At 49.6% G+C, this 22,247-nt stretch overlaps 1 protein-coding gene across 1 annotated transcript; it reads left to right on the forward strand.

Annotated features, from left to right (window-relative positions):
• Nucleotides 1-12,550: 12,550 nt before the first annotated feature.
• Nucleotides 12,551-13,079, forward strand: LOC128587277 (ubiquitin-40S ribosomal protein S27a-like). The gene has a single exon (XM_053593237.1). It carries the CDS (start codon nt 12,569-12,571, stop codon nt 13,034-13,036), a length of 468 nt encoding a protein of 155 aa, XP_053449212.1. The 5' UTR covers nt 12,551-12,568; the 3' UTR covers nt 13,037-13,079.
• Nucleotides 13,080-22,247: the final 9,168 nt, after the last annotated feature.

Consider the following 22,247-nt stretch of genomic DNA (forward strand, 5'->3'; position numbering starts at 1 on the left):
GTACTGTAGCATCACAGCTCACAGCAACCTCAAACTCCTGGGCTTAAGCAATTCTCTAGCCTCAGCCTCCCAAGTAGCTGGGACTACAGGCGCCCACCACAATGCCCAGCTTTTTTTTTTAGAGAGGAGTTCTCACTCTGGCTCAGACTGGTCTCAAACTCCTGAGCTCAGGGCAATCCACCCACCTTGGCCTCCCAGAGTGCTGGAATTACAGTCGTGAGCCGGGCCCATAATAAAAATTTAAAAAACCAAACTTACAACAGCAACAACAAATCTCAAACCACTCCACTGACACATAACCCCCCCACTCCACAGAGACGCTCATGTCTAGGTCACCTCTGGTCTCTAAGTAGCTAAATCCAGAGTTGGCTTTTGTCCTGTTACGTAAATTCTGAAATGTTTGAGTTGACCGTTCCTTCCCCCCGCTCCCAGGGACACTGTCCTCTCTCCTTTTCTGTGTTCTCCTAGGGATTTTCTGGCCACTTCTTCTCAATGTCCTTTCCCAAGTTCACCAACTCTACCTGAACTCTAAATGTTTGAGCCTTGTCCCTACATCTCTAGCTGACCTCACTCATCCCCATGGATTTAAATATCATCTGTAGGGGGGCAGCTCCTGTGGCTCAAAGGAGTAGGGCGCCAGCCACATATGCCAGAGGTGGCAGATTCAAGCCCAGCCCCAGCCAAAAACTGCAAAAAAACCCAAAAACAAGTATCATCTGTAGGGCGGTGCCTGTGGCTCAATGAGTAAGGTGCCAGCCCCATATACTGGAGGTGGCGGGTTCAAACCCGACCAAAAAATAAAATAAAATAAAATAAATAAATATCATCTGTAGGGCCAGGAGCAGTGGCTCACACCTGGAATCCCAGCACTTGGGAGGCCAAATCAGGTGGATTGCCTGAGCTCACAGGCTCAAAACCAGCCTGAGCCAGAGTGAGACCCCCGTCTCTAAAAATAGCCAGGTGTTGTAGCAAGTACCTATAGTCCCAGCTACTCGGAGAGGCTGAGGCAAGAGAATCGCTTAAGCCCAGGAGTTTGAGGTTGTGAGCTATATCACAGCACTCTACCAAGGGTGACAAGGGAGACTCTGTCTCCAAAATAAAATTAATTAATTAATTAATTAATTAAATATCATCTGTAGTCTGATGGCTTCCAAAGTCTGGAGATAGGACCCCTTGAAGGTACAGAGCTGCATCCCAAGGCCAGCCAGATGTCTCTGTGGAAAGCCTCTATCTAACCTTTCATACAGGGACTTTTTTTTTCCTGAGACAGAGTCTCATTTTGTCACCCTCGGTAGAATGCCATGCTCACAGCAACCTCAAACTCTTGGGCTCAAGTGATTCTCCTGCATCAGCCTCCCAAGTAGCTGGGATTACTGGCACCTGCCACAATGCCCGGCTAAGTTTTGCTTTTTGTTTTTATTTTTTGAGACAGAATCTCAAGCTGTCACCTGGGTAGACTGCCATGGTGTCATAGCTCACAGCAACCTCCAACTCGGGCTCAAGCAATCCTCTTGCCTCAGTTTTTCTACTTTTTTTTTTTTTTTTTTAGTAGAGATGGGAGGTCTCACTTTTGTTCAGGCTGGTCTTGAACTTGTGAGCTCAAGTAATCCACTTGCCACGGCCTCCCAGAGTGCTAGGATTATAGGCATGAGCCACTGTGCCAACCATAAATTCTCGACTCCTACATTGTCTTGTTTATTTTATTTTATTATTATTATTTTTTTTTTGGCCGTTTTTGGCCGAGGCCGGGTTTGAACCCGCCACCTCCGGCATATGGGGCCAGCGCCCTACTCATTGAGCCACAGGCGCCGCAGGAACAGGAACCTTTGATTCCACCCCCCTCTAACCTGGTTCTTCCCCAGGCTGCCCCATCTCCATAAATAGTCCCATCCTCTTCAGTTGCTCTGGCAAGGTTGTGCCAATTACTTTCTTTTCCTCCCCTCTTCCCATCCTCATAGAAGTCCTGCCATTTCTGTCTTCAAAATGGGTATTACAGGCTTGGTGCCTATAGCTCAGTGGCTAGGGCACCAGCCACATACACCAGAGCTGGCAGGTTCTAATCCAGCCCAGGCCTGCCACAACCAAAAAATAGCTGGGTGTCATGGCAGGCACCTGTAGTCCCAGCTACTTGGGAGGCTGAGGCAAGAGAATTGCTTAAGCCCAAGGGTTTGAGGTTGCTGTGAGCTGCGATGTCACAGCACTCTATAGAGGGTGACATAGTGAGACTCTGTCAAAAAAAAAAAAGAAAGGGCGGCGCCTGTGGCTCAAAGGGGTAGGGCGCCAGTCCCATATGCCAGAGGTGGTGGGTTCAAACCCAGCCCTGGCCAAAAAAAAAATAAATAAATAAATAAAAAAAAAGGGGCGGCGCCTTTGGCTCAGTGAGTAGGGCGCCGGCCCCATATGCCGAGGGTGGCGGGTTCAAACCCAGCCCCGGCCAAACTGCAACAAAAAAAAAAAATAGCCGGGAGTTATGGCGGGCGCCCGTAGTCCCAGCTGCTCGGGAGGCTGAGGCAAGAGAATCGCGTAAGCCCAAGAGTTAGAGGTTGCTGTGAGCCGTGTGACGCCACGGCACTCGACCCGAGGGCGGTACAGTGAGACTCTGTCTCTACAAAAAAAAAAAAAAAGAAAAGAAAAATGGGTATTACCACAGCCTCCTGGTGGTCTCCTTGCTCCTTTCTTGCCCCTTTCAATCTAATCTCCTCCAAAAAGCCAGGTTTCATAGTTTATTTTATTTATTTTATTTTATTTCGTTTTTTTTTTTTAAGAGACAGCATCTCACTTTATTGCCCTCGGTAGAGCACCGTGGTATCATACAGCTCATAGCAACCTCCAACTCCCGGGCTTAGGCGATTCTTTTGCCTCAGCCTCCCTAGTAGCTGGGACTACAGGCGCCCGCCACAACGCCCGGCTATTTTTTTTTTTTTTGTGGTTTTTGGCCGGGGCTGGGTTTGAACCTGCCACCTCTGGCATATGGGACCGGCACCCTACTCCTCGAGCCACAGGCGCCGCCCCACACCTGGCTATTTTTTGTTGCAGTTTGGCTGGGGCCGGGTTCGAACCCGCCACCCTCAGCATATGGGGCCGGCGCCTTACCCACTGAGCCACATGCACTGCCCCAGGTTTCATATTTAAAAATATAAGTCATGTCATTATTCTACTTCAAATCCTCCAATGGCTTTTCTTCTCACTTGTAATAAAATCCGCCTTCCCCACCCCTACTGCACACAAGACCCTGCAGGACCCCAACCCTCGTTCCTCCAACTGCATCCTCTGCTCCTTTCCTTCCTGGGGCAGCTCTGGCTTCTTTTCAGGGTCTCAAACAGGACAAACTACTTTTTGCCTCAGGGCATCTTTTATTCCTGCTATTCCCTTGGCCTTCACCACGCTCCCCTAGATCTCCAGGGGGCCGGCTCCAGAGAGCCCTCAGGAGCATCTCTCCCTCCTGTGTATTTTCCTCACACTACCAGGTCTGTAATTAGCCCCTTGTTGTCTTGTTCACTGCAGTCCCAGGCACTGCTAGAATGAAAGCTCCGGGAGGGTCGGAAGCAAAGAGCCTGGGCCATAGTAAGCACTCAATGAATTTTTTTTTTACTGTGGTAAAATTCAATATATATATGCTCCGTGTGGGTATATATATATATATATATATATATATATATATATATATATATATGTACACACACACACACACATATATTTTTGTTTGTTTGTTTTTGTTTTTGTTTTTTTTTTGGGTTTTGGCCGGGGCTGGGTTTGAACCCGCCACCTCCGGCATATGGGACCGGCGCCCTACCCCTTGAGCCACAGGCGCCGCCCATACACATATATTTTTTAATTTTTATCTTGAGACAGAGTCTCACTCATTATGTCCCCCTTGGTAGAGTGTCATGGCGTTATAACTCACAGCAACCTCAAACACTTGGGCTTCAGCTATACTCTTGCCTCAGCCTCCCAAGTAGCTGGGACTACAGACACCAGCCACAATGCTTGGCTAGTTTTTCTATTTTTAGTAGGGATGGGGTCTGGCTCTTCCTCAGGCTGGTCTGGAACTCCTGAGCTCAAGCAATCCAAGCAATTTCAGCCTTCCAGAGTGCTGGGATTATAGACGTGAGCAACTTCAAACTCTTGGACTCAGGTGATACTCTTGTCTCAGCCTCCCATCAATGAATAATTTTTGAAATATGAAAGTGTTACAGTCCAGTTGGAGAGAGATAAACATATATGTATGAAACTACTAGGAAGCAAAGGAACACCCACGTAATTAGTGCAGAAGTGGGTTGCTCAGCCTGCTGGAGGGGTTTAGAATTAGCATCAGCTGTCTGCTGAGAACAATTTTGTAGAGACAGAGTCTCACTTTATGGCCCTCGGTAGAGTGCCGTGGCCTCACACAGCTCACAGCAACCTCCAACTTCCTGGGCTTAAGCGATTCTCTTGCCTCAGCCTCCCGAGCAGCTGGGACTACAGGCGCCCGCCACAACACCCAGCTATTTTTTGGTTGCAGTTTGGCCAGGGCCGGGTTTGAACCCGCCACCCTCGGTATATGGGGCGCGTGCCTTACCGACTGAGCCACAGGCGCCGCCCTCAAATGCCACTTTTTGAAGGTGGAAATAGAGCCCACAGCACCAGAAAAAAAAAAAAAAAAAAAAAGAGGGGTGCTTGTGGCTCAGTGAGTAGGGTGCTGGCACCATATACCAAGGGTGGTGGGTTCAACCCGGCCTCGGCCAAACTGCAAAAACAACAACAAAAAGTAAATAAATAAAAGTCTTTTAAAAAATTAAAAAAAAGAGAGATAAAAATAAAGGTTCGGAGGCTTGGTGCCTGTGGCTCAAGAGGCTAAGGCCCCAGCCACATACACCTGAGCTGGTGGGTTCGAATCTAGCCCGAGCCCGCAAAACAACAATGACGGCTACAACCAAAAAATATCCGGGCGTTGTGGCAGGCGCCTGTAGTCCCAGCTACTTGGGAGGCGGAGGCAGGAGACTCGCTTGAGCCCAGGAGTTGGAGGTTGCTGTGAGCTGTGATGCTACAGCACTCTACCCAGGGCGGCAGCTTGAGACTCTGTCTCAAAAATAAATAAATAGGGTTTCTGAAAAACCCAAGCCAAGAAGATCAGGATGCTAAGAGACTGGAATTTTTCTTTTTTTTTTTTTTGAGACAGAGTCTCAAGCTGTCACCCTTGGTAGAGTGCCCTGGCATCACAGCTCATAGCAACCTCCAACTCCTGGGCTTAAGTGATTCTCCTGCCTCAGCCTCCCAAGTAGCTGGGACTATAGGAGCCCACCACAACCCCCGGCTGAGACTGGTATTTTTCTTTTGCTTCCTCCCCAGGTTATGCTAAAGCTGCCTTTGAAAACCAAGGGAAGTCACAAAAAGGCCTTGCCTAAGAGTCAGAACACTTTAGAGTCCAGATCTCTCTTAGCCCCTCCCTGCTTTTGCTTACCTCACCTTGTTACCCAGGTTGCAGTGCAGTGGCATGATCGTAGGTCACTTGTAACCTCAACCTCCCAAACTCTTGGCTTCAAGTGAGCCTCCCTAAGTGCTGGGACGGCAGGCGCCACCATTCCCTCTCTTTTATTGGCTTCTGATCTCAGGCAAAGTACTTGTGTTCTTTGTGCGTCAGTTTCTCATCTAAACTTTGAGGTTGGGAGTAGACTCTTTTTTTTTTTTTAGAGACAGAGTCTCACTTCATGGCCCTCTGTAGAGTGCCGTGGCCTCACACAGCTCACAGCAACCTCCAACTCCTGGGCTTAGGCGATTCTCCTGCCTCAGCCTCCCGAGAGGTTGGGAGTAGACTCTTAAGGGATCTTTCCCACTGTAAAGACCTTTTAGGTTTCCAGTGGTCACCTGTGTACAGTTTGAGCAAAAATCATTGAAAGGGTAAAAACGAAACAGCAGAGGAAAAAGAGGTTCAGGACTCATCTCCCCCACATCCCAGAACCCCTATGGCAGGAGGAGAGTATGATACTGGCCTGTCATCACCTATCCAGGGAGCCCCTCACAGAGTCTAGCTTGGTTCTACTACCAAGGCCTGAGTCAGGATCTGAGAGGTTTGTGAGGAGCCCTGGCCCTTGGCTAGCAAGGCAGGAAGTGCCTGGCGGAAGGTGAGGCAATTCAAGGCACTAGAACTGGGAGAGAGGGGTAGTCCTGCCTAGGGTTCCGGTCCCAGGCAGAATGTTATTTTAGGCCAACAGGAAAAACAAAAGTAGTGGTTCCCACCAATTTCCCAGCTCCAGGAGGCTGGAAATGACTAGTAATTCCTTTCTGTCTCTCTGAGAGTGGCCCTACAGAGATGGCTCTGTCCAGAAGAGAGAGTGAGATCTCAGGGCTCTGTGGCCCTTGTTCCAGCAGTCTTCCTTCTCTGGACGTGTTTTCCCTGACCGCTAGAGGAAGACTTCAGAAAAAATGACCCTTTCTGCCCACCTGCCCCCACTAGCCAAAATCCCCATCAAAACCTAGCTTCACCCCCCTCTACCCACGAGGAGCATGGAATGTGGATGTGGAAGGACAGAGGGAAGTGGGGCACACACCAGCTGTCACACGGTGAGGAAGAGGCAAACGGGAAAGGGGAGAGAGATTGATCAGCTGTGCAAATTTCCACAGGGATGGAGAAACGTCCAAGGAGGGCCACCTCCAGGGAAGCCGGCTCAGAGGGCGTAGGGCAGCCAGGGGTCAGAGCCACAGCCTGTGAGGGCCACTCCTGGGTCCCGGGTCCTGGGCTCTGTGCCCATTCTTTGATCTGCCACATTGTTCAGCTATTTCCTTCTCTGGAAGTAGTAAGGGGGTGGAGGGGGCTGGGGCTTGCATGGCCAGGAATTAAAGGCAACAGGGTGGAGCTTCCACTTGGAGAGGAGGCCTTTTGGTTCATTCCCATGACCAGCTGCCCTGGGACTGCGTGGGAAAAGATCTGGGAAGTGCTGTGTGTGTGTGTGTGTGTGTGAACGCAAGTCCAGAGAAGGAACACTACTGGGACCTCAACCTCTTGCGTCTGCCGGAACCTCAACTTCTTATGTCTGCCTTGCAGGACAAAACTCTTTGAGAAATAGTCACCAGTCTATGTTCCCACTGGGCTCTTGTCCTGGGAGAGGCACAAGAACACACCCTAGGACTTAGGACCAATTCTCTGGAGGGCTCTTGGCTTCTAGTGAATCAAGCCAAGAGCCCTAAAATCTGGCTGACTTGCCCAGATTTATGGGGATGCTTGTGGAACCTTCTTTTTTTTTTTTGTGTAGAGACAGAGTCTCACTTTATGGCCCTCAGTAGAGTGCCATGGCCTCACACAGCTCACAGCAACCTCCAACTCCTGGGCTTAAGCGATTCTCTTGCCTCAGCCTCCCGAGTAGCTGGGACTACAGGCGCCCGCCACAACGCCCGGCTAACTTGTGGAACCTTCTGCTAAGCTCCCAGCTTCCTGGCAACTCTCTATTATTGTTGGAAAGCAGGTGTGAACCGGACATGGGGAGTAAAGTCAGCTACTCCTGCAGCATCTACCTAAGAAGCCCGGAATCCTTCACAGGCACCCAGTTCTCAGAGCCTAGCAGCTGTCAGGAGATTAAAGGAAGGCCAGGCCCTGCCTCAGGCAAGAAGCTCTAAAATAGAGAACATAAACTAGCAGCTCACAGGCCAAGTGCCGGCTGCAAATATATGTCTTTATTTTTGGAGAGCCTCACTCTGTAGCCCTGGGTAGAGTGCTGTGAAGTCATAGCTCACAGCAACCTCAAACTCCTCAAGCTCAAATGATCCTCTCCTGTCTCAGCCTCTCGAGTAGGTGGGACTACAGGCACGGCCACAATGCCTGGCTATTTTCAGAGAGTGGTCTCATTGTCGCTCTTGCTCAGGCTGGTCTTGAACTCTTGAGGCTCAAGTGCTCCTCCTGCCTCAGCCTCCCACAGTGCTAGGATTACAGGCATGAGCCACCATGCCCGGTGATAGACATATATTTTGTTTGGGCAACACAGCACTTAGGAAATGTTTGAGCCCCCAAACTGGGACAAGACAGACAAATCACACTGCTCCACCAGCCAAAACCAATCGTTTTCGGCTAATCCTGCCCCCTGGTGGCGGCTGGAGGCATTGCGGATTCAGCATTACAAGGAAGCCCCATTCTGTCTCTTCCTCAAGGGAGATTGGGATTGATGTGGGTTAAGGGAAGATGCTCAGCTAACTCAGCCTTTGTGTCTGGCTCTGCTGGCTGCAGAAAAAGAAAGGAACAAAGGAGGGATAGGAGAGGGCCATACATAAAGATTGAGGGTAATTGAATGCTTGGGGGCAGATTTGTCCCTAGACATAGTACACAATGTGAAAACTATGGCTTCACTTTTTTTTTTTAGAGACAGAGTCTCACTTTATCACCCTAGGTAGAGTACCCTGGTGTCACAGCTCACAGCAACCTCCAACTCTGGGCTTAGGCGATTCTCTTGCCTCAGCCTCCTGAGTAGCTGGGACTTACAGGAGCCCACAACGCCCGGCTACGTTTTTTTTTGAGACAGAGCCTCAAGCTGTCACCCTGGGTAGAGTGCCGTGGCATCACAGATCACAGCAACCTCCAACTCCTGGGCTCAAACAATTCTCCTGCCTCCGTCTCCCAAGTAGCTGGGACTATAGGGGCCCGCCACAACACTTGGCAATTTTCTTGGTTGCAGCCGTCATTGTTTGGTTGGCCTGGGCTGGATTCGAACCTGCCAGCTCAGGTGTATGTGGCTGGCACTGAGCCAGCTTTACTTTTTTTTTCTAGAGACAGAGTCTCGCTCTGTCACTCCAGGTATAATGCAGTGGCATCACTGCAGCTCACTGCAACATCAAAATCCTGAGCACAGGGGATTCTCTGCCTTAGCCTCCCAGAGTGTTAGGATTACAGCAATGAGCCATCACTTGGGCAGCTTTACATTTTTTGGTTAGTTGCTAATGTATCATCCAGCACGTGCTTGAAGACCTCCAGGGACAAGAAAGTCACTGCCTATTAATTAAGGTGTGGTTCCTTGTGACTTCCCGTAGGTCTGACTGCTTTTGCTGGGTGAGAACGTCCATTAAGGCTGGGTTCCCATAAAGACACAGAGATAGGAAGCAATCAAGTTGTAGATGCAGGTTGCATCTCTTGCTTGCAATATATGTCAAAAATGAAGTAGCCAGTTAGCAAGCCTGAGTTAGGTACCAAGTGCCCCCACTGGCCTCACCTGTGCTCTGAAGGAACTTCCTGTCTGGCCAGGGACCAGCAGCATTCACAGAGAGGAGATCTACTGCCTGACAGTGCCAACTAACAGAGTGACAGCCAGGAATAGCTGGCTGAAAGGGAACGAGCCCAAATCTGAGTTTCCAGGGAGGTCTATCCCTGCCATGCCTGTGGGTAAAAGGCCTTCCAGATATGAGAAATTAGGAATGTAAGTTCCAAAAATATCAACTGTGGTTACTAAGCTTTGTTTTTATGGACATGGAGGGGTTTAATCAGAAACTGACTTGACCTTCCATAGCAGAGTGGGGACACCTAAGATTTATGTCCATTCTGCATCTTCACATGAACTTGGCACATCTCTCTGCCTTTTAGGACTAAAGCTTCTCCATCTGTGAACCAACTGAGGGGGCTGAATCAAATGTCTCCAGGCCTAATCTAGTAGGTGCTGCATAAACGTCTGTGATTGACTGCATGCCTCTGCTGCTGGGAGCATTACTCAGAACAGAGGCGCCCAGACAGTCCAGAATAAATGGACCCTTAGGTATCCCTGGGGAGAGATTAGCTCTGGAAGAGCTAAAGGGAAAAATATGAGAGAGATGTGTCGAGCATTTGTCAACCACAAGAGGACGCCCCAGCCTTACTCGCCTGCCAGCTCTAAGGGAGGAAGGAGCCAGCGTCAGAGGCACCTGAGTAGTGCTGGCTTAGCTGAGCGGAAACCTTACGTTGGTCACCAGTAGGCCAGGACGAGGGGCCTGAGATGTAAACAAGGTGGGCACAGAACAGGGAGGGGGCCAAAGAGAGAAAGGGACTTTCTGGAGCCACAGAACATGCCTACAAGATACATCAGAAAAGGAGAACTGAGGGGGAGTCACACTGAGGCCTTCCGTTACCTTGAGGATGGAGGTAGTGCTGGAGCTGATGGAGAAAAACCTCTCTGTGAGTACATCAGGGCCTGCACAGTGGTCAGCAAATGTCTTGACTTGAATGCACAGGGGAGAAAGGGCCAGAAGCATGATCAGGATGGGTCCTGAATGCCTGACTTTGGTCATCTGCCCATATGCTCTAGAGAACCATGGAAGGAAGTTCTCTGAAATTGTGAAAGTAGACAAGGGCGGTGGCTCATTCCTGTAATCCCAGCACTCTGGGAGGCTGAGACTGTTGAATTACCTGAGACCAGCCTGAGCCAGAGCAAGACCTTGTCTCTAAAAATAGCTGGGCGTTATGGCAGGCTCCTATAGTCCCAACTACTCAGGAGGCTGAGGCAAGGGGATCCCTTGAGCCCAAGAGTTGAAGGTTGCTATGAGCTAGAACACCAAGGCACTCTACCAAGGGCGACAAAGTGATACTCTGTCTCAAAAATAAATAAATAAATAAATAAGTATAAATAGTCGGGTGTTGTGGCGGGCGCCTGTAGTCCCAGTTACTTGGGAGGCAGAGGCAAGAGAATCACTTGAACCCAAGAGTTTAAGGTTGCAGCTCGGCACCTGTAGCTCAGTGGTTAGGGCGCCAGCCACATAAACAGAGGCTGGAGGGTTCAAACTGGCCCAGGCCTGCTAAAACAATGACAACTGCAACAACAACAAAAATAGCTGGGTGTTGTGGTGGGCGCCTATAGTCCCACCTACTTGGGAGGCTAAAGCAAGAGAAACGCTTAAGCCCAAGAGTTTGATGTTGCTGTGAGCTGTAAAGCCATGGCACTCTACCGAGGGTAACATAGTGAGACTGTCTTAAAAAAAAAAAAAAAAAGTTTAAAGTTGCTGTGAGCTAGGATGCCATAGCACTTTACCAAGGGCTATAAAGTAAGACACTGTCTCAAAAAAAGAAAAGAAAGAAGAGAAGAAAAGAAAAAAGAGGATAAGGCGCCAGCCACATACACTAGAGCTGTTGGGTTCGAATCCAGCCCAGGCCTGCAAAACAATGACAACTACAACCAAAAAATAGCCGGGCGTTGTGGCGGGCACCTGTAGTCCCAGCTACTTGGGAGGCTGGGGCAAGAGAATCTCCTAACCCCAAGAGCTGGAGGTTGCTATGAGCTGTGATGCGACAGCACTCTACCAAGGGTGACAAAGTGAGACTCTGTCTCTAAAAAAAAAAAAAACAAAAAAAAGAAGCTCAGCCCCTGTGGCTCAAGCGGCTAAGGCGCCAGCCACATACACTTGAGCTGGTAGGTTCGAATCCAGCCTGGGCCCGTCAAACAACAATGACGGCTGCAACCAAAAAAATAGCCGGGCATTGTGGCAGGTGCCTATAATCCCAGCCACTTGGGAGGCGGAGGCAGAAGAATCACTTGAGCCCAGGAGTTGGAGGTTGCTGTGAGCTGTGATGTTATGGCACTCTACCCAGCCCAACAGCTTGAGGCTCTGTCCCCACCCCTACCCCGAAAAAAAGAAAGAAAAAGAAACTGTGAAAGTGACTTTTTTTTTTTTTAACTGAGACAGAGTCTCACTTTTTTGCCCTTGGTAGAGTGCCACGGCGTCATAGCTCAAGCAACCTCAAACTCCTGAGCTCAAGCCATTCTCTTGCCTCAGCCTCCCTGTAGCTGGGACTACAGGCACCTGCCACAACACCTGGCTATTTTTTTGTTTGTTTGCTTAGCAGGCTGGAGCCAGGTTCGAACCCACCAGCCCCGGAACATGTGGACAACACCCTAACCACTGAGCTACAGGTGCCCAGCCGGAAGTAACATTTTGACATGATTCATCCTTCAGCTGTAGACAGGTAAGATTCATGTTTTTATTTTTTTATTTTGAGACACAGTCTTACTTTGTCACCCTGAGCAGAGTGCTGTGGCATCATCAGAGCTCACAGCAATCTCAAACTCTTGGGCTCAAGCAATCCTCTTGCCTCAGCCTCCCAAGTAGCTGGGACCACAGGTGCCTGCCAAAATTCTCAGCCAATTTTTTCTGTTTTTAGTAGAGATGGGGTCTAGATCTTGCTCAGGCTGGTCTCAAACTCCTGAGCTCAGGTGATCCACTCGCCTCAGCCTCCCAGGGTGCTAGGATTATAGGCATGAGCCACTGTGCCCAGCCTGACAGGGAGATTTACATAGATAGGTGCAAGCAACATATATGCAAACAAGTAACTGGGGATATGGTCTTTGGGGAAAATCCTAAAGATCATTTGATTCTCTCCTTATTTCCCTTTTCATGTCTTCCCAAACACAAGTTAGTTTCCAGAAGACACACTCCTGGTTCCAGAACTAACTGAGTAGCTGGGTCTGGAGAGAGAAGCAGGCCCATTCAAGAAGCCTCTAGACGGGCGGCGCCTGTGGCTCAAGGAGTAGGGCGCTGGTCCCATATGCTGGAGGTGGCGGGTTCAAACCCAGCCCCGGCCAAAAACCACAAAAAAAAAAAAAGAAGCCTCTGCTTTCCGATCCGCCATAGTGGTGGGACAGCCACCAAGATGCAGATTTTCGTAAAAACCCTTACAGGGAAGACCATCACTCTCGAGGTTGAACCTTCGGATACGATAGAAAATGTGAAGGCCAAGATCCAGGATAAGGAAGGAATTCCTCCTGATCAGCAAAGACTCATTTTTGCTGGCAAGCAACTGGAAGATGGACGTACTTTGTCTGACTACAACATTCAAAAGGAGTCCACTCTTCATCTAGTGTTAAGACTTCGTGGTGGTGCTAAGAAAAGGAAGAAGTCTTATACCACTCCCAAGAAGAATAAGCATAAGAGAAAGAAGGTTAAGCTTGCTGTCCTGAAATACTATAAGGTGGATAAGAATGGCAAAATAAGTCGCCTTCGTCGAGAGTGTCCTTCAGATGAGTGTGGTGCTGGAGTTTTTATGGCCAGCCACTTTGATAGACATTATTGTGGCAAATGTTGTCTTACTTACTGTTTCAACAAACCAGAAGACAAGTAATTATATATGAATTAATGAAAGACATGAACTAAAAAAAAAAAAAAAAAAAAAAGAAGCCTCTAGTATGAGAGACCACCTCCTCCAGAGGACAGAACCTGAGAGTGTACTGCTCTGGAAAGACACCTCAAGTCACCTCGGGTGGGAAGTTGGGGCAACTCTCTCTGTGCCTCTTTTTTTTTTTTTGGAGACAGAGTCTTACTATTTTGCCCTCGGTAGAGTGCCGTGGCGGCACAGCTCACAACCTCAAACTCTTGGGCTTAAGTGATTCTCTTGCCTCAGCCTCCCAAGTAGCTGGGTTTACAGGCGCCCGCCACAACGCCTGGCTGTTTTTTGGTTGCAGCTGTCATTGTTGATTTGGCGGGCCTGGGCTGGGTTCAAACCTGCCAGCTCCACTGTATGTTGCTGGCAACTTAGCCGCTGAGCTACAGGCGCTGAGCCGCTGTGCCTATCTATGTAGGCAACCTTAGTAGGTGTTATGAGAAGCCAAGTACAGAAGCACGATACCACAGGGACTGTACAAAGTTCTGTGACCTTGAGGGAGGACAGGCAGTAGAATAGCATCCAGGGTGAAGAAGGGAAATTGAGCCATTTGGAACCCCTAAACTTTAACTTCCCTCCAGCCCAAACTCCCAGGCTACACATCCCCTGAGAACAGAAGCTATGCTTTACTTTCCACCTCAACACCAACACAACTCCAGTAGAGATCAGGTACTCAAAAAATGTTTACTGAGAAAAATGACTAATGAGAGAGAACTTTGTTGTTTTTTTTTTTTTTTTTGCGACAGAGTCTCATTTGTTGTCCTCGGTAGAGTGCTCTGGTATCACAGCTCACAGCAATCTCAAACTCGGGCTTAAGCAATTCTCTTGCCTCAGCCTCCCAAGTAGCTGGGACTACAGGCTCCGGCCACAATGCCCGGCTATTTTTAGAGAGGGGATCTCACTCTTGTTCATGCTGGTCTGCAGCATGTGAGCTCAGTAATCCACCTGCCTCTGCTTCCCAGAGTGGTAGGATTCAGGCGTGAGCCACCAAGCCCAGCCTTTGAATGAGAGATAATGAATGAATGGGTAAGTCGGTGGGCTCTCTTGCCCCTGGGTGACAAGAGCCCAGGGTTCAGTGTTCTTCTGGCTCAGCTCATCACAGCCAAACAGTATCTTGGTATCTTTCCAAACTTGAACTTCCTGTCTATGAAATGGAAATTATCATTCCCAGATATCCTTCTCAGGACAACTCTGAAGATTAAAGGTAGGACTGCTTTGTGGAAATAACTTGTGGATTTAGCTCTTTCCTTCTTTGCTGCTCCATAATTTCAAGTGATTGAAAACAATAAATTTAAGAAATTCATCTTGTAGCCGGGCGTTGTGGCGGGTGCCTGTAGTCCCAGCTACTCGGGAGGCTGAGGCAAGAGAATCGCTTGGGCCCAGGAGTTGGAGGTTGCTGTGAGCTGGGTGAGGCCACGGCACTCTACGGAGGGCCACAAAGTGAGACTCTGTCTCTACAAAGAAAAAACGAAATTCATCTTGATTCACAAAAGGTACTCATTCAGGCAGTATTGTGAAGTTGTGATTGCTCACAAACTCTAAAGAAGCAGTTTTCAACCTGTGGGTTGCAACCCACAGGAACTGTATTAAAGGGCTGTGGCGTTAGGAAGGTTGAGAACCACTGCTCTAAAGCGATAAACAAATTAGGTAGTTGATACTGGCACATGTATAATCTATCTTTGACCAAATTAGGAAGCAAGTCTACCCTGAGAGATTTTTCTTTTAGTGACAGTCTAGCCGCAGGCTGGAGTGCAGTGGTATAGCTCACTACTTCAGCCTCAAACTCCTGGCCTCAAGTCATCTTCCCACCTTGGCCTCCACGTATGCTGGGATTATAGGAGTGAGCCATGGATTTTGAGCCAGTTTTAACCAGGTTACTAGAGATCTGGGTATGCTGGCTCTCACCCCTTCCCATGCTAGGCTTCTCTGGTCCCCATGAGGTTTTCCTGGAGTTAGAGGAACCTTGGCCTTTATAGGCCTCTGGGACCCAGAATCACAGAGGACCCCTTCACTCTGGATGGAGAACCAGAAAACCTGGAAATTGAGTTTTCTGCTTTCTCTGGGATGTTTTAAATGTTTTCCCCATAGGGTGGCACCCATAGCTCAGTGGTTAGGGCACTGGCCACATACACGGAGGCTGGAGGGTTCAAATCCGGCCCGGGCCAGCTAAAACAACATCAACTACAACAACAAAAAGGCGGAGGCAAGAGAATCGCTTAAGCCCAAGAGTTTGGGTTGCTGTGATCTGTGACATCGCAGCACTCTACCCAGGGCAACAGCTTGAGACTCTGTCTCAAAAAAAAAAAAAAAAAAAAAGAAGAAGAAGAAGAAAATTTTTTTTCCCCTAGCTGCAAAAAGTAGATGATCACCTCATTGGGCTTTGTGGCCATCATCAATAGTTGTGAGTGTGAGTGTGTTTTGCAAACTCTAACACAGTATATGAATACTACTACTTGGGTTAGAACCCTGAAATCCTAAATGTTTGATTAACAGGCTAGAGTTAAGCCTGTAGCTCAAGCAGCTAAGACCACATACACCAGAGCTGGTGGGTTCGAAAAAAGGCTAGAGTTAGATTCATTGCCAAGTTAGCCCCAGGGGATTGTTGATGTTCTTTAAGATTCCCTATCTCCCCTTCTTTTTTTTGAGACAGAGTCTCACTGTGTCACCCTGGGTAGAGTGCCGTAGCATCATAGCTCACAACAACCTCAAACTCTTGGGCTGAAGAGATTCTCTTGCCTCAGTCTCCTAAGTAGGTGGGACTACAGGCGCCCACTACAACGCCCGGCTATTTTTTGGTTGTAGTTGTCATTGTTGTTTGGCAGGCCTGGGCTGGTTTCGAACCTGCCAGCTCCAGTGTATGCGGCTGGAGCCCTCGCCACTTGAGGGAGTTAGGATTATAGGAGTGAGCCATGGCACTGAGCCTCCTCTCTCCCCTTCTTCCACCTCTCTTTCTAGGTGAAACAGGGGATTAAAAATCTTTCATTGATCCATTGAAAAAATAGTCAAGGAGCACATAAACTGGAATCAACTCAATTTCATTTCTTTTTTTTTTTCGGCCGGGGCCAGGTTTGAACTCACCACCTCTGGTATATGGGGCCGGCGCCCTACTCCCTTGAGCCACAGGTGCCACCCCCAATTTCATTTCTTGTTAAGGATAAGAGAAATATGAAAATGTGTCCTTTTTAAGATAACCATAGAAAACATTGAGTGAGCACGTTCTACTCTTTCTTTTTTTTTTTTTTTTTGTAGAGACAGAGTCTCACTGTACCGCCCTCGGGTAGAGTGCCGTGGCGTCACACAGCTCACAGCAACCTCTAACTCTCGGGCTTACGCGATTCTCTTGCCTCAGCCTCCCGAGCAGCTGGGACTACAGGCGCCCGCCACAACGCCCGGCTATTTTTTTGTTGCAGTTTGGCCGGGGCTGGGTCCGAACCCGCCACCCTCAGCATATGGGGCCAGCGCCCTACTCACTGAGCCACAGGCGCCGACCGTTCTACTCTTTCTTGCGTTATCATTGACTCTCATAATAACCTTGTAAGGGAAGGGCACAAGGTTGCAAAGAAATACACAGGTACTAGGAAGGAAAACAATAGGCTTTTCCTAGAATGAGATAGCCATTCCTTATCTCACCTTTTAAATTCTTTTAAATTCCTCCTCCTAGGCTTGAGCCTGTAGCTCAGGGAGTAGCGCTTCGGACACATACACCAGGCCGGGAGGTTCAAGCCCAAGGGGCCTGCTAAACAACAACGATAACAACTGCAACCAAAAAAAAACAAAAAAAAATTAGCCATGCATTGTGGCAGGCGTCTATAGTCCCAGCTACTTGGGAGACTGAGGCAAGAGAATTGCTTAGGCCCAAGAGTTTGAAGTTGTTGTGAACTGTGACACCACGGCACTCTTACCAAGGGAGACACAGTGAGACTGCCTCAAAAAAAAAAAAAAAAAAAATTAATAATAAAATAAAATAAATTCCTTCTACTAAACTGTGTTGCATTTTCTCGACTACAGGCAGAAATAGAGATATAGAGATATACTATCTTGGTTCTGGCATTAGCTGAGGGCCAGATGTGTCCTTGAAGGCCCAATCAGCCTAATCCCTGGGTAAAAAGACCAGAGACACACACACACACACACACACACACACACACACACACACACACACAAGACCAGACAGACTGCACAGGACTGGGCTGAAGCTAGGTATCTTTTTGTCCCTTCATCAAGAAGCAGAACTTAGTTTTCTTTTTTTTTTTTTAGAGACAGAGTCTCGCTTTGTCACCCTGACTAGAGTGCTGTAGTGTCACAGCTCACAGCAGCCTCCAGCTCTTGGGCTTAGGTGATTCTTTGCCTCAGCCTCCCAATTTTTTTTTTTTGAGACAGAGCCTCAAGTTGTTGCCCTGAGTAGAGTGCTGTGGCATCACAGCTCACAGCAACCTCCAACTCCTGGGCTCAAGTGATTCTCTTGTCTCAGCCTCCCAAGTAGCTGGGACTTCAGGCGCCCACCATAACACCCAGCCATTTCTTGGTTGTAGCTGTGTCATTGTTGTTTGGCAGGCCCAGGCTGGATTTGAACCCACCAGCTCTGGGGTATGTGGCTGGTGCCTTAGCTGTTTGAGCTATAGGCGTCAAGCCAGAACTTAATTTTCCAGAGAAAGATCAGGTCATAGTTAGACCCAGGTACCCCAGGCAGATAGCAGTCTGTGGCATGCTGGTGCTGGGAAGACTGCCATCAGCAGACTTGAGCTTTAGTCCCAGCTCCTGCAACTGTAGAGAGAATCTCCAAGCCTGTGCCCTCCATCATATATTACCTACCCGTGAGCAGTTCTGGAACGGCCGTGTGTGTGTCGGGACGGAGCACCGGACTGGGAAATGGAATGCATTGGCCACTGTCTCCCTGACAATAAAGTGCTTTTTTAATTAATTTTTTTTTAGAGACAGAGTCTCACTTTATTGCCCTTGGTAGAGTGCCCTGTGGTGTTACGGCTCACAGCAACCTCCAAATCCTGGGCTTAGGTGATTCTCTTGCCTCAGCTGCCCAAGTAGCTGGGACTACAGGTGCCTGCCACAACACCCGGCTAATTGTTTTTGTTGTTGTTGCAGTTTGGCTGGGGCCGGTTTGAACCTGCCATCCTCGGTATATCCTACTCACTGAGCCACAGGCACCGCCCAAAGTGCTTATTTTAGTTTACAGAAAACACCTCTCTGCTTCAACTTTCTCATCTGTAAAAATGGGAGAGGGAAGGGGACTAAATACTCTCAATGCTAATATTTGATCCTGGTTTTCTAGGGTCATCTGAAGGGCCCTTCAGAAAAAGGGGTTTGCTCCAAAGGCATCTCTTCTCACTCACTGACCTCCCTCCAAACTACGGCAGGGCTCTTACCAGTCCCAACCAAAGGCCAAAGGGTAGGGGAGCCATCCAAGCCTTCTATGTGATCCACACTGCCCACTAGGTGTGGGAGGTGAGCGTGTAGGAGGGTTGAGTGTTAGTTGAGGAGATTAGGGAAAATGGGTCAGGAGCTCACTCCCCATTCTGGTCAGCTTTGAGACTTGCTGAGACAGAGGTCTGCCCAGCCTTTCTCCCCTCAATGATGCCTCCCCCCATAGTCTCTCCTCTGTGCCTAAGAACAAGGGTCAAGGAGTGGGGCCTGCTCTCTTGGAGTGGTCCAGGCCCACCCAGCCCACTGGGCAGAGACTCAACTGGAGGGCTGAGGAAGTGGGGCGGGCCTGGCCCAGGGCGGAGCTGGTTTTGCTCCCTCCTCCTGACACCTTTGTAGGGAAGTCCTTCTTCCCCCATTTTCTATCTTTCCCCTTCATGCTCATCTTCTGGAACTTTCCTTATCCCTACATAGAGGGGCTTAGCCCAGTTCCTCAGGGATATTAATTAGCACTCAACAAAGAACACCTCACAACTCTGGGGCCAGGTGCGGTGGCTCACACCTGTAATCCTAGCATTCTAGGAGGCCGAGGCAGGTGGATTGCTTGAGGTCACAAGTTCAAGGCCAGTCTGAGCAAGAGCGAGACCGTGTCTCTACTAAAAACAGAAAAACTGAGGCAAAAGGATTGCTTGAGCGCAAGAGTTGGAGGTTGCTGTGAGCTATGATGCCATAGCACTCTACCAGGGTGACAACTTCAGACTCTGTCTCAAAAAAATAAATAAAATAGGGCAGCGCCTGTGGCTCAAAGGAGTAGGGTGCTGACCCCATATACTGGAGGTAGTGAGTTCAAACCTGGCCCCGGCCAAAAACTGCGAAAAAATTAAAAATTAAAAAATAAAATAAAATAAATGGAGCTTGGGGCGGTGCCTGTGGCTCAGTGAGTAGAATACTGGCTCCCTATACCGAGGGTGGCGGGTTTAAAGCTGACCCTGGCCAAAACTGCAACAACAAAAAAATTAACTGGGCGTTGTGGTGGGCGCCTGTAGTCCCAGCTATTTGGGAGGCTGACGCAAGAGAATCGCTTAAGCCCAAGAGCTGGAGATTGCTGTGAGCTGTGATGCTACAGCACTCTACCGAGGGCAACAAAATGAGACTTTGTCTCTTAAAAAAAAAAAAAAAAAAAAGCAGCTGGGCAAGTGTGGGACGGGCAGGGCAGTGAGGAGAGGGGGCAGGAGTGTGTCCTGGTCCATCCTGATACCTCTGGGCCCTATGCAACCTGTGCCTTTTCCCTGCTGATTCCCAGGGATGCTTCATGTCAGGCCACACAGCCTGGAACCTGGGAGCCTGCTGTTTTGTCAAGGCCCCAAGATAAGTCACATCCCTAAAAAGTGGCTCAAAGGAGTAGGGTGCTGTGAATAGCCTGGCTGGGTGTGAGCCCCATCTCTGTCACAAGAAGGAGTGTCAAATCCTGACCAGGGCACAGGGGTAGCAGGGCTCTCAGTGCCTCCTAGCATCTGCTTAGCACTGTCCTCCCTGGAGCGTGGAAGAGGAACACACAAAGATGGCCTCTTATTTTAGTGCTGCAGGGACGGGACCCCAGACCAAAAGAACCCTGGTTATTCTCAGATCCCTAAATACCTTTCACAAAGGAAAGATGCTTTTCATCGCGGAAGCCCAAGAGTTAGAGGTTGCTGTGAGCCGTGTGACGCCATGGCACTCTACCCGAGGGCGGTACAATGAGACTCTCGTCTCTACAAAAAAAAAAAGGGGGGGCAGCGCCTGTGGCTCAGTGAGTAGGGCGCCGGCCCCATATGCCGAGGGTGGTGGCGGGTTCAAACCCAGCCCCGGCCAACTGCAACAAAAAAAAAATAGCCGGGCATTGTGGCGGGTGCCTGTAGTCCCAGCTGCTCGGGAGGCTGAGACAAGAGAATCGCGTAAGCCCAAGAGTTAGAGGTTGCTGTGAGCTGTGTGACGCCACGGCACTCTACCCGAGGGCGGTACAGTGAGACTCTGCCTCTACAAAAAAAAAAAAAAAGGAAAGATGCTTTTCACCTGCATCAGAGACCAAGATTCAACACCTCTGGGAAGGAATAACATGCTTTCTGGGAAGAGCATGGGACAGGGAGTCAGGATACAGCTGCTTCTGTCCCCAGCCAGGCTATATCCTGGCTAGGATGTCCTTTAACTACTGGAGACCTGTCAGCTCAAGTTTGGTCCAAACATAACTGTCCTCCAAGGCCTTCCGCAGAGATCCCACCCTAAGAAAAGCCCCTAGTGTGGCTGGACAGTCCTCTCACGAGCGGCTAAGGGCCTCCCCCTGCCCCTGGCTCCTCCTCTCAGGCCCAGGCGTGGGCCCTGCTCACCAAAGCAAGCGTGAAGGAGGCCCTCCAGGGAAGCCACAGGCACAGGGGCCTTTAAATTATGGAGCAGCTTTTCTTAGCCCCTCTCAGAATGGCCCAGGCGTCCCAGCTAAATAATTCACTACCTCAGGAAGACTCAGCGGTTCCTGACAGAGCTGAAGTAGGTCAGGCATGGGCTTGGGCCTGGGTGGGGGCTGCAGGTTGGGAAGGCCTTGCTTACTTGGCAAGTGGCAGCTGGTTCCAATACTGCAGTGAGAGGAACGGTATACACAGGAAAGGCGTCAACACCCCTTCCTGGCACAAACACAGCCACCAGCTCCCCTGCCCCTAGCGCCTCTTCTGAGGGCCAGGTAACCCACCCTGCTGCCACCCAGTTACCTCTAGGGCCTATGCCTGGACAGGCTCCTCCTCCGCCCTCATAGCACCTGGGCTGCATGTGTCACCAGAGTCTCTGACAGCTGCCACACTCATCAACGGCGAACACCTCAGACTCATGTTGCCCAGTGCACAGCTGGGATTCAGGAGAAGGGGTGAAGCAGGGAGTGGTCACTCAAGGTGCAGGTGAGGAAGTGACCAGGAAATGCAGGGTGGGGTGGAGGTGGGGGCTGCTAAGGCCTCTGCTACCCTCTCTTTCTTAGGCAGGGCTTTGAGTGTGGGCTAGAGGCTGGGCAAAGGACAGCTTTCCCAGGAGTGCATGGAAAATGCTGGCCCTCTGGTAAGAGCTAGAAAGTATGTCAACCACCACTTCACAGATGAGGCAACTGAGACCCCAAGTCACAAAAGGGAAGAATCAAGGCAGCTGCAGGCGCCCTGACACCTGGCCCAGGCCAGTCTGCTCCTGGCACTCGGCAGCTTCCCTGACCTTCACACCCATTTGCTCCTGCTCCTAAGAATCAGTGTCAGTTGTAGTTCAGAGCCTGCACGGTGGATTAGGTTAACTGTTTCTGGGCAAGATTCCTGGGTCCTCTCCTTCTCTCCAGAACAGCCTCACAAGATGCACACCAAGGACAGGCACCATGCAGAGAGCTCAACATTCCAAACCTGAGTCCTTTTCTACTAGAGGGCTTACGAACACCACAGGCCTTGAAGGGTTAAGCCAAGTAGACAGCAGTACCCTGAGAGATGGAACTGCTAGCTAAAATTCTGAACTCAGAATTGCTAACAGGAGGAAGTGAAGGAATTAAACAGAATGGACTGACAGGCAAGGGGCGAGCTGTTCAGGACCCTTGGGCAAGTCACTTCCCCCCTAGGCCTTCCTCTCTTAAGCTAGACCGAAGAGGGGAGGAGGAAGCGGCCGGGTGCCAATGCCCAGTCTCAGCTCCACTGGGCCTGGGCCCAGTTCACTTCCTTCCCCAACACTCTGAACATCTCTATGGTCTGCCCTGTGAATGGCAGTCCTCATCCCAAGGATGGTAGAAGCAAAGGTCAGAGAGCAG

Source organism: Nycticebus coucang, chromosome 6 (assembly GCF_027406575.1).
Source record: "Nycticebus coucang isolate mNycCou1 chromosome 6, mNycCou1.pri, whole genome shotgun sequence".
In the NCBI taxonomy this organism is placed as follows: Eukaryota; Metazoa; Chordata; class Mammalia; order Primates; family Lorisidae; genus Nycticebus; species Nycticebus coucang.

What these genes read in the sequence shown, in the direction of transcription:
- LOC128587277 (XM_053593237.1), top strand. Translation starts at nt 12,569, where the DNA reads ATGCAGATTTTCGTAAAAACCCTTACAGGGAAGACCATCACTCTCGAG.